The 12,307-nt window shown below is 51.6% G+C and overlaps 2 protein-coding genes across 3 annotated transcripts in view; both read right to left on the bottom strand.

Annotated features, from left to right (window-relative positions):
• LOC122392095 (alpha-1,3-mannosyl-glycoprotein 4-beta-N-acetylglucosaminyltransferase B-like) overlaps positions 1-10,672 on the bottom strand; it is a 44,274-nt gene extending 33,602 nt beyond the window's left edge. Inside the window, exons 1-2 of one of the 2 annotated variants that reach the window (XM_043386606.1) lie at positions 10,421-10,672; positions 9,173-9,241 (exon numbers count right to left, since the gene is read on the bottom strand). The gene's annotated coding sequence lies outside the window, so the exon portion shown is untranslated. The remainder of the gene's footprint in view (positions 1-9,172; positions 9,242-10,420) is intronic. The other variant, XM_043386607.1, reaches the window with a different exon arrangement.
• LOC122392094 (uncharacterized protein K02A2.6-like) lies at positions 2,535-6,986 on the bottom strand. The gene is made up of 2 exons (XM_043386605.1): positions 5,709-6,986; positions 2,535-5,654 (listed from the first exon to the last, which is right to left on the bottom strand). Exons 1-2 carry the CDS (start codon positions 6,822-6,824, stop codon positions 2,838-2,840), a joined length of 3,933 nt encoding a protein of 1,310 aa, XP_043242540.1. The 5' UTR covers positions 6,825-6,986; the 3' UTR covers positions 2,535-2,837.
• Positions 10,673-12,307: the final 1,635 nt, after the last annotated feature.

Genomic DNA, 12,307 nt, shown 5'->3' with positions numbered 1-12,307 from the left:
TCTCGCCAGGCTTGGGTGGCGACAGAGTCATTGCATTCAACAACCAGAGATAGCGCTCCGAATGAGCTTAACAATTGACATATCCTAGCTGACCGCTATCATTATTCATTACGTTCATTATTTGGACGTGACCGGTGCGCCCCTAAGTGAGACTGTGAGTGCTCCTTTGATATAACGCGTGCTGTGTTTGATGTAGCCGCAAATCCAGCGAGGTGCGATTGTGTAACATATTTGGACATGATTAATGCTGACGCTGAACTGATGTAGCAGGAGACTATCAGTGATCGGGTCAGATGGACTCGTCAGTCTCACAATCATTGGTACAGATATATTGATCCGTAGTAGCTTATAGATACGTTCGAGAAGCCCAATGCCTTAGGACGCATCTTATGTCTCTCAGTGCTGGTGCCATGCTCCTATTCTATATGTTCACTGCCAGCCAAAGCACAGTATAGTGGGCGCCGGCGGTGCGCCGGCCCGGAGACCTCAATGACCGTCTTTGCGACAGTGGTTCGGACAAAAAGAGGGAGAGAGGGCAGAGCCAAGGGAGGAGAGAGGAGACTCCCAAACCCACACTCGCTCACAGAATACGACTGAGCCCTGTGATGCAATAACGAATACAGGCCAGGGCACGATAACCGAACGTGACTGAGCGTACAGCGTACAGCGCACATCTCGTCCCGTTTTTCCACTCGGCAGTAGACGTGACAGCTCGGTATTTATTAATGCCCGTGTAGGCTCAGCGTTCACCCGTGTCACAGCGCACGGAACGCACGGTTTCCGTGCACAACGGACACGGGATCCACGCATCACTCGTCAGACGGCTGAAGGCGATAATTGACTGGTGACCGAACAGGGCCTGGTAACTGCTGGAAATTAGCCAGCGGCCCATCTCCAAGCTACACAATAGATTGAACTATGTACAGCTCGTCATAACACATTCAGGCGAAGAAAAAAAAAACTGGATAATCGAGTTCTTTTTCAGCATGCAACTTCAAGGATGTTTCAAGGCTGGACCAAACCAGTTACCCAATTGGTGACTATGATGCATCAAAGTATCTAGCAAAAACAAAACAAGGAACTAAATTAACGACGTAACATTATCTGGCCCAGGTCTGAAGAGCATAGAATTACAATAAGAAAAGGTATGGCAAAGCAATCAGTCGCACACTCACGACCAGACCCAGATAGAGACACTGTATAGAGAAGCCGGCCTCTGTTCAGTCAATCAGCGATGAAGCACCGGCCAATCAATTATCAGAATAAGATTATCAGAAGCAGTCAGTTGGGACTCCCACATGGATAAGAAAGAGGAAATCATCTGCTTTATCATCGAGTGTTTTATCTGAAGCCTGCACTATATGGAGTTAGCTGACGTGAGGAAATTCTTGACCTAGCTTCACAACCGGGAAAATATTATCTAAAAAAAAAAGACCTAACAGCACACAAACAAAAGCACTGGCGAATGACGCTTTACAAGTCACCACTGTGACAAACCCAGTGTTACAATAGTTAGCAAAGCAAAGTATCACACGGTCAAAATCAGCCAAAAAGCCCAACCTGCATCCTGCAACCGTGCAATAATAAAAATAGTTCCTGGTGGGCGGCATGTGGTAACTACTAACTCGCGATTTATATAAACCAAATTTAAATGCAAAATCAGCCTACCACGAGTGACCCAGCCTTCCTTCCGTCCGTTACACAACGCTAAAAACCGCACATATTCAGCCATACACCAAAGCTGCGCGAGTCCCACTATGTAAACTCTCGCCTCTCGTCCCTGTGAAGTAGAGAAAGCGGTGCGGCGAGTGCTGGCGCTGTCCTGAGGGAACTCACTCCCACATGCTGCACCCCACACACACTCGGCAGCACACGGTGTCAGTGAGGTCATCAGTACGTGCGAGAAAACCCCGCCGGAGGCGCTACCTGTCTGGCCATCTCGCCGCCGACCCGCTCCATGGATAGATAACCCTGGTTACGGACGGTCTGTGAATACGAGTGTGACGTCAGATACACGGGTATGACGTCAGAGACACAGAGGTGACGACAGAGGGACACGAATGATGTCCCACAATCTGATAAAGATCACACGTAAGCGCATTGAGACCGTTCACAATATACATGCGAAAACTGACGGTTAACACCGGGAACCGGTAGGCGTAGGAAGCAGGAAGCTGTCACGTAGGATCGATTTACGAGAGAGGAAGCTGACATTTGAACTGACATTTTACACTACACACTGACCGCTAACCCAGTGTTGTAAGTCACATTTTTTGATCAGTTTCGATAAACCCGGCCAGAGGAAGGGGTTAACCGGAATTACTTTGTGCGAGTAATCAGCCCTTTACAGACGGTGCATGCAATCTTCTTAATTAGGTAATAATCTGATCGATGACGCACTCAGTTCACCACCGTGCAAGACTGATTGGAAATGGTTGGCTTATGGGTTGCTAATCTACCCAAAGTTCAATGTAGCTTGATCGAGACCTGCCACAGAAGCTCACATTCCATATACCTGTGACGTAATGGTGATCTGTCCGTAGATCACCACCAGCCCGGCCGGCCTCACAGCCGACAAAACACACCTTTCAGTTCCGAGCTCTATTCCCCGACTCACCACGCTCACACCCGCCCGGCGCCCCCCAGCGCTGCGTAGACGACCCCGCACAGTTATACATATCACTCCTCCACCGTAAGATAAAGGCAGTCCAAATCAGTAAGCAACAAAGGACTAGACATTCCTGAACTAAAACCGGTGGCTGTTGCAAAAAAAAAAACGATTGACATCACACAGGGGAAAGACCTGCATTAGCACTATACCACTAGTGCCGTGCAGTTTACGTCTCGAGCAGCCGAAGCGGCACCCTTCGCTCGCGGTGTGAGCGTCTCACACTCACTGAGGGTGAGCTGGGGGATCCAACACCACCGCCACCCTCACGATCAGCACTCGCTCGACCAGCGACGCTCTCAGACAGTGACGTAGAACAATCCGGAACCGGCAACACCTCCCTTTCCACCGGCGAGCCTTCGGCCGACCGAGCTCGCAGGTGATCCAGATGCCGTCTGAACACACGGCCATCCGGCAGCCTCACATCACACTGACTGCCGGAGACAGATGCCACCACGGCCGGTTGCCAGGGCCTCTGATCCACTGCTGACACATAAACCAGATCACCGGGCGCAAACTGTCGCACTGCAACCGAATGGCGGTTGTTGGCCAGCGTTTGGCGTTCCTGATTGGCTCGGACACGGTCGAGCAGGGCGCGGTCCGGCTGCAGCCGCGCCAGGTGAGTGACCAGCGGGCGCCCATGGAGCAGCTCCGCGGGCGTCACTCCCGTTGCTGAATGGGGTGTCGTCCGGTAATGGAACAGAACGCGGCTCAGACGCGTTTGCAGCGATCCATCAGTCCGCTTCTGAAGCCCCGTTTTGATCACCTTTACGGCGCTTTCTCCTTGCCCGTTCGACTTGGGGTGGAGAGGCGGGGAGAACACCTGCTGCACTCCATTACGCGCTAGAAAATGACGCAAAGCCTCTCCCGTGAACACCGCCGCGTTATCGCTCACCACCACGCGAGGGACACCGTGCTCCGCAAACGCCATCCGCAACCGCTCAATGGTCGCTTCTGCTGTAGCCGACGGTGTCAGGTACGCTGAGATCCACTTCGAGTGAGCGTCCACGATGACCAGGATCATCATCCCATGGACTGGCCCCGCATAGTCCATGTGCAGGCGGTCCCAGGGCGCATCCGGGTACGGCCACGGACTCTCAGACACCGGAGGTGCCCGCGGCCGGCTCAGCTGACAGGCCTGACAGCTCTCAACCGTCGACTCGATAGCTGCGTCCATGCCCGGCCACCACGCGTGGGCGCGAGCCTTTGCTTTCATGGCCACCACTCCAGGGTGGCCTTCGTGCAGAAGCGAGAGCCACTGCTTCCGAAGGGCCGTGGGCAACACGATTCTGTTACCCCACAGGACCACTCCATTTTGAGCACTGAGTTCGAGGCGACGCCGATAGAACGGTTGAAGTTCCTCATCCACTGGCTCCGTCCAACGACCGTTCATCACCGCCTGATATGCGCGCGACAAAACGGGGTCACAGTTCGTGCGTCGACGGATCTGCTCGATGCGGATCATCTGGTCCACCGACTCAAGAAGACAGACAATGTCCCCGGGGTCTAGAACACTAGCAGGGCACACTGCCAGGGGCAGGCGGCTCAGTCCGTCGCTGTGAGCCTGCCGTGCCGAGGGGGCGTACACCAGCTTGTACTGGTACGCTTGCAGCGCGAGTCGCCACCTGGCCACCCTGGGCGATACCATCAGCGGCAGAGGCTTGTCGCTGCTTAGCAGACCCAGGAGAGGTTTGTGGTCCGTCTGCACAGTGAAGTGCCGACCGCACAAGAACTGGTGAAACTTTTTTACTCCAAAGACCACCGCCAGTCCTTCTTTGTCCAGTTGACTGTAGTTGGTTTCTGCTGCTGCCAGGCTCCGCGATGCATACGCCACTGGCCGTTCCATTCCGGAACAGTCCACTTCGGACAGCACTGCCCCGAGCCCGTAGGGGCTGGCATCCACCGACAGCACGAGCGGCAGGGTCCCGTCATAGTGAGCGAGGCAGGGCGCTTGCACCAGCAGCTGTTTGGTGCGAGCGAACGCCGTGTCCTCCGCCCGGCCCCAGCGCCACGGCTGACCCGTCTTCAGGAGGCGGTAGAGCGGCGCCGCCACGGAGGCCAGATTGTTCATGAACTTTGAATAATACATGAGCAGGCCGAGATACGCCTTCAGCTGTTTTACGTTCGCCGGTCGCGGTGCCTCCACGATCGCCGTCACTTTGGCTGCTGTGGGGTGGATGCCATTACAATCCACCCGGTACCCCAGGTACTCCACTTCCTTGGCCATCCACTGACACTTGCTCGGGTTGAGCCGTAGACCAGCGTCTAGCAGACGCCGCAGCACCGCGTCCACATTGCGCCGGTGCTCCGTATCGTTGCGGCCCGTGATGCACACATCATCGAGGAACACGGCCACGTGCGGCAAGCCGGCCAGCAGCTGCTCCATCATGCGCTGGAACGCCGCTGGAGCTGATGCTATTCCATAGACCAGGCGTGTGGCTGCCATCAGGCCTCGGTGAGTGTTGATATCGGTGTAGCGCTGACTTTGTTCATCCAGGGGCACCAACAGGTACGCTTCCTTGAGATCCAGGCGCGTGAACTTTTGGCCTCCGGCCAACTTTGTAAGCAGCTCGTCGATTCGAGGGAGCGGATACTGCTCCACCCGTGAGGCTTTGTTAACGGTAAGATCATAGCTACCGCACATACGCACCGAACTCTTGTCATTCTTTAGCACTGTGACGACCGGCGCTGCCCACTCCGCTGTCTTAACGGGTCGTAGAATTCCCCGTTCGATCTGTTTGTCCAGCTCCGCATTCACCAGCGGTTGCAGCGCAAGAGGGACGGGCCGAGGCTTGTAAAACTTGGGCGAGACCGACGGATCGATATCCAAACTCACAGTCTGCTTGCAGGTGCCACCGTCGTCCTGGAACAGCGCCCTGTACTGCTGCTGCAGATCCCACAGGGGTGCTGCGATACTGAATATGTCGTTCCACGGTAGCCGCAGCTTGGCCAGCCAGTCCCGGCCGAGAAGTGACGGGCCGTCACCCCGAACCACGAGCAGAGTCAGTGTGGTCTGCTGGCCGCCGCACGAGACGTGTGCAGTCAGCTGACCGCGCACCGGCAGTGCATCTCCAGTGTAAGTGGTTAGCGCCACTTGACCCGGCTCCAGAGGGGTGCTCTTCAGCTCTGAGCGCCACACAGATTCGCTGATGATCGTTCGGCTCGCTCCAGTGTCGACCTCGAACACAAGCGGCCTTCCATTGACATCCACCGTCGTCCTGTAGGCAGGAACCCGGTGTGGAGTATTTGTGGCGTTTACTTGATACATGTCGCCATCCGGCTCCGTGTCGTCTGCCAGTACCGTGTGTACCGCTCGGCAGACGTTCCTGAGATGGCCCACTTTGCCACAGCCGTAGCACGTCGCACGCCTATGGGGACACTCCTCGGCCTGGTGACTACGCCTGCCACAGCGGCTGCACGGTAAACCACCGGCTGAATCACTTGGCAAGCTGCCAGCACTGGCCGCCGTCTCGGCCGGCCGGCGTGTGCGTGTATGAAATGCGCGGGGTCGTCGCCTCAGCCCTCCCGCGGCTGGCCCCGCGGCAGCGGCAGGCGCGACAGCGGAGACTGCGTGCAGCGGGTCCGGGCCGGTCACTGCTGTGCCTGCCAGCGGGGCTGCCGATGAGGCGATATCCTGCAGGTCAGCGGCTGCTGTCTCCATCGCAGTCGCTATCTTGACAGCCAGTTCGAGCGACAGATTGTCACCTTCCTGCAGTAGCCGCTTCAGCATTCCCGGGTTACTTATCCCACACACGAACCGGTCCCGAAGCTGCTCAGTTAGGCGGTCTCCGTAGGCACAGTCTCTGGCAATGCGCCGCAGCTCTGCCAAAAACGCTCCAACTGTTTGTCCGGCTTGCTGCGTGGTACGGTTGAACCGGTACCGTGACACAATTATAGCCGGTCTCGGAGCGAAATGCCGCTGCGCTGCCTCCGCCAACTCTTCGAAAGTTTTCGTGGCTGGCAGATCAGGCGCGAAAATGCTGCGCAGAGTTGAATACACTTTGGGACCACAGACGCTCAGAAACACCGCACGTTTCCTTGTCGCTGACGAGATCGCATTAGCAGCCAAAAACTGCTCAAAACGCTCTAGGTACTCGTTAAAGTCCGAGCCGTCGTCGCCGTACTCACCGACGCTCCCGATAAGGGCCGACGCCATGGTGGTTCCACCACCGGTCACAGGCAAGGCGAGAACGGTCTCAGCCTCGTCGCCACTTGATCTGTCCGTAGATCACCACCAGCCCGGCCGGCCTCACAGCCGACAAAACACACCTTTCAGTTCCGAGCTCTATTCCCCGACTCACCACGCTCACACCCGCCCGGCGCCCCCCAGCGCTGCGTAGACGACCCCGCACAGTTATACATATCAATGGTACGACAAATTTGGCGATAAATTCATGCGGCCTTCATTGGTACACCTTTCCGCTTCTCCCCTATTCCTTTCTATATGCAGGCACCACATGACACGTGTAATGTGTATGCCAGACACATTATCATTTATGATAAACCCTATTGCAAAATATATCAAGCACCCATAGCCAGCGCCGAACGCCTATGTAGCTTTACATCAAACAAATGATTTAACGTTCATTTGTCGGTTTGCATTCCTCATGTAATCCATTTTGAATACTTAGAATGTATCGCTAGCGTTACATAACTTGGAGGAAACAATGCTTGAGGGCATTTTATTGTTATCATGCAAACCGATATTTCACAATGAACAGATTATACGAAAACCATAAAGACATGCTCGCACGAAACTCGTTGGAAGATACAGACAGGTAATGTAAGACCTTGCGGGGGACTACTACCTTAAGGTTCTCCATTTCAAAGTGCCGAACACTCCTAGGGGATTTGATTTTTCAGCGTTAATGGGCCATTCGATACAGAGTCTTATCATTGTATAAGTTAAGCAGAAAAAATGCCTCATCGATTTCGGAAACTGCAGAGGGGTAAATGCCCCAAATACCCCCGTCCGCCATCCCCTGGGTCTACCAGTGATGTAACTCTAAAAGCACAATAAAATAAGAAACATAGTATAAAAAAAACAATCACAAGCGCGGGTTCACATTCACATTTAATCAATTGTGGAAATCAAGCTACCATGCAAACATTTTGACCAGCGCAGGGACTCCCGACGGCTGGAAACATCAGGAAGTCCAGAACTGATAGTGCAGCTCGCTCAACTGAGTGTAGTCAGTAGTTAGTGAGCCCCGTAAACCCGCTCTGCTGTGGCGCAGTGCGGATTCGTAACTGCTGATGGGAACAGTTTGATAGTGCACCCATGCTGACGTCTGTACCAATAGTGCCTACTCATCATTACATATCTAAATGATGGCATCAATACCGTTATTAAGTGATGTTATCAATGCCGATAATTAGTCTGGGATCTGACATTATTCTTAATAGCTCAGCCGTGCAGCTAAGATGCATAAAAATATTGAAACGAGGGTAAAAAAGGAAATAACCATTTTTACACTTGTTTCTAAGCCAGGCTTCACTCATACATAAGCCTAATCCAAGTTTCAAGCGCGACAAACGCAAAACAAACGAGTATTTCTTCCGTTTCGTATCGCTTGATGACTTGAAGCATACGGAAGTCTGGCTACGCCCTTTTTGATGTTATTACATCGTATCAACGAGCCCAATAACCGCTCATCAAGCATAAATCATGCTTGCAGCCCCAGGATATGAATAAATTCATCGCCAGCATGAGGAAACGAATAACCACATACTTAATAACACACAACAGAAAATATAAGCAAGGACTTACAAATTACAATCAAACACATCTCCAAACGGCGGCGACCATGCAATCAAAGCATTAGAGAAATTAAATTTTGGAATACGAGTAGCTGAGTCAGCTTGCAAGCCAACAAGATTGAAACGACTGATGCATCTTTGACATGCACCGCCTACCATTGGGGAATTCGTTTTCCCTTTGCCCATCATTTTGACTTTTGAGGATACCTATATGAAAGGAGGACTGACTATTTTGAAACGAGAAAATCGCCTATTTGCTTACGACTCTGTAAGCAGAATTAAGAACGATAGCGAATCTAGACCCACTAGTTTATCTACAAACTAATGAATTTTTTAATGTGAATTTACTAAAACAACTAACAAAAAGCCAAAAAAGAAGTTTGATCGTTGATCAAAAACGATCGAAAAGATCGTTGAGGTTTCATGCTGCTTTTACACTTCTCCAGTTCTTCTTCTTCAGAACAACGAGTCTGAACTACATCTCAGACATGACATGTCCCTTATACCTATCCGAAACTGCCACTTAGAAAAACTATCAGTGATCCAATAACTCTGATAACATCTATGCATCATAGTACTTGTGAGTATCGGTCGATACCTATATTGAATCGATCATCATCTTCGAAACCCCGTCTACTATCACATCAATTCTTATCGGCGGTACTTGACAGACAGACACCAGACGGTACCTGGCCCCACAATCAGACTCTCCGCGACCGCACCCATTCAGTACTCCGTACTCACCTCAGGTATCCGTCCGTTCAGCACACCACCCGGCAACGGTAACGGCAGTCACATGTCGGTACCGTATCTCTGGAATACAGCAATGAGGGGAAAGGGTTGGTAAAAGGTGTACTGACGGGATCGCAGCTGTGACGGCACACTGTTCGACAGGTGCCTGAGAGGTATCTGACAAAGACGAATGATACACAACGACGATGACAGAGATGGCATAATGTCCAATAGACATAACATAGATGGCACACCATTCGATTATCGATAAATGATGACAGATATGGTGGCAAACACCTGAAAAGATAGTGTTTTGTTGATTGTGGAGAAATATGAGAAAGAAAAAAAATGAGGATTCCCAATAGGACTAAACATTGGACAACACTGGACTGGATTAGAGACAAACTACCTAATAGACTGACTGATTACTCAATACAGCCAGCTCAAAGGTCTTATGTTCAGTGGGCTAACCTCAAGGCTCAAGTCAAAGTTATATTGAATTAGGGATTTGTCCCAGGCCTGGTATATAGGTGGTAAAACAATGTGTTTAGCAAGCAGGTTAGTTGCAGCTAAGCAGTAAGCATAGCCTACCATTACGAGTCACAAAACAAATAACTGACTGATCCAGAAAGGTGATTGAGATGATGTGGGGGAAGTATCTCCAATTTCCTAAAACTCATCAGAATTCACCTCCACATATGACTTGCAATGCAGTTTAAAATAATTTTTTTCCAATTCAAATTGCTCAATTGTTAGGTTTTCTTTCTATGGGAGGAAAACTTCAAAAGTAAATAATTTTTTCCTAACTTTTTGGGACTGCAGGATGAGGAGGGGGAATAGCACACGCTCCAAAGTACAGATACCCCCTCCCCTGAGCCGCCAATCACACAACTCAATCTTGCTGAAGCCATCTTGCTCAATTGTTTCAAAACGGTGCAAGGTACTAGATGTAGATAAATAAAGACATTGATGGAGCCAATCTATGTTTAAAGCTAGCCCACTCAGGACCATGGTTTCAGTAATTTCCTGCCGAAAAAAGCAGTAGCAATTGGAATGGATAGTGGCAATTCAATGTCATCGTTTAAAAACAAACACGTTTATGAAAACTTAAAACCAATCCTCCTCCCTTGGGATCTGTAATTAATTCCAATTGCATTCTGATTTAAACACAAGTCATGAAGTCCGATTGCAGGAGCAGCCTCAGCATTGGCCCATGAAACAGCGACAGACAGACAAAACATCCATCATATTTTGACTTGCCTCGAATCAATAAAACCCAAGATCTTCAGATTAAACAAAGCAGAGCAGGATATTACGGCTGAAAATGAATTACTTTATTTATTGAAGCTAATTATTCCCTTGCAGACTAATTGCATATTCGCGTAAACTGCGCTTTTGTCGCAAGCATTGCAGGAAAGTCCCCATTTGCGACAACATTTGGTAGCATAACTCAGAACTGAAGTGCTACCAACTCAAAGGTTTTTCCGCACTAGTTTCTCCTCTTGGTTTCTCCCGGTTTTTCCTGCATCTGTAAGTCTAGCTTGAATAAGCATTCTAGGGTCAGTGTTAAAGTTATTCGCAGATCAATTTAACGGTAAATGTCATTGAAAAAAGTCGTGTCAGAACCAGTGTCATCGTCAGATAACCATGGAAATTAATCACACCCAAGCTGCAGCTGATCTCCCGTCACCCATTGCCAAGCTTCTCAGTAGAAGCGCACGATGGCGCTGATAGTATTGTAGATGGCGCAGCAAACGCGATCGCCTTCTGCTGGGGCCAGCCTTGGCTGGAGCCAGGGTCTGGGATAGTCACAGGCTGAGTACAGGGTAGTCCCTCTTGAAAGAATCAGCGCATGGTCTGTGAAGTAGACAGCACGGCGTCCCGTTCAAAACTGTATTGCTTCCCGGCCGCTCACCCGAGGTCGTGTCACAGATACTGCCCGAGGCACCGGGCGAGTCCACTGGGACGAGAGGGGTGACCAGTATGCGAGGGAGAGAGGGAGGGAGGCCGCCGGTAGAGGCGAGAGCCGGTTATGACATCCCTCCACCCCGCAATATAACATAATCACAACTAACGTAACAACAAAACTCTGGTCACTTTTAACGATATCAGGCACGGAGAGCTCACAAACTTCACTCACACAACAGCCGGTCCGGCCGCCGTAACGTCTCTCGCGGACGCAGATTGTAACGCGGTGCCGGCGGCGGTCCGCCCGCCGGGACCGACGGTGACCCGTCCGGAGCAGCCGGGGCCACCGCCCGAGCCGTCAGTCCGGCCCTCGACGGTACGTCGGCATCAAACAGGTCCCGCCGCGTCCGATCCAGGTCCAGCGCCCGTCCAGCGGTCGGCGGCGGTACGTCGGCCACAGTCCGGCGCGGCCGGACCCGATCCAGATGCCTCCAGATCACTCTCCCATCCTGCAACTGAACAGCCAGTTTTACTCCCTTCCGCACCACTATCACACCCGGCAGCCATTTACAACCAGCAGCACTTTGTACACGATCAACGGCTGACACAAACACAGCATCGCCTACGCACACGGAACGTTCATAGGAGCCCCTGTCGGCGTACTGTTTTTGTTTGTCCTGGTTTTTCCTCACTCTACCACTCAGATCAGGCCTGACCAGATCCAGCGGGGTTCGCACCGTCCTGCCAAGGAATAATGCCGCTGGGGACACCTGGGTGGTTGTGTGCGGCGTTGTGCGATAGCGCAGCAGAAAACGCGCTATTTTGGTGTGAATCGTGCCTGATGTATGCTTTTTAATGCTGTTTTTCAATGTCTGAACACTACGCTCCGCCAACCCGTTAGATTTCGGAGACAGTGCAGGAGAAGTCAAATGATGAATGCCATTCGAGCGACAGAACGTCTGAAAAGTCTCAGACAAGAAACATTGTGCGTTGTCAGACACAAGAGTCTTTGGCAGCCCCCGAGGAAAATGAAGCGCGCAAATGTTTATGGTGGTCTCGGACGTGCATGATCGCGACGGAAACACGTCCATCCACTTTGAATGAGCGTCAATGACAATTAATACCCACCAGCCATCAATTGGACCACAATAATCTACGTGCACACGCTCCCATGGTTTTGATGGCCAAATCCATGGGTGCAGCGGAGTCTCAGGTACGTTGGCACGATAAGCCTGACAT

Source organism: Amphibalanus amphitrite, unplaced genomic scaffold (assembly GCF_019059575.1).
Source record: "Amphibalanus amphitrite isolate SeventyFive unplaced genomic scaffold, NRLGWU_Aamphi_draft 000468F_arrow, whole genome shotgun sequence".
Classification (NCBI taxonomy): Eukaryota; Metazoa; Arthropoda; class Thecostraca; order Balanomorpha; family Balanidae; genus Amphibalanus; species Amphibalanus amphitrite.
The sequence above is the reverse complement of the archived record's forward strand: the minus strand, read 5'-3'. Positions and strand labels throughout refer to the sequence as shown.

What these genes read in the sequence shown, in the direction of transcription:
- LOC122392094 (XM_043386605.1), bottom strand. Translation starts at nt 6,824, where the DNA reads ATGGCGTCGGCCCTTATCGGGAGCGTCGGTGAGTACGGCGACGACGGC. An exon ending in CGGTGCGCGGTCAGCTGACT is followed by an intron (nt 5,655 to 5,708) that starts GCACACGTCTCG and finishes CTCGTGGTTCGG; the next exon opens with GGTGACGGCCCGTCACTTCT.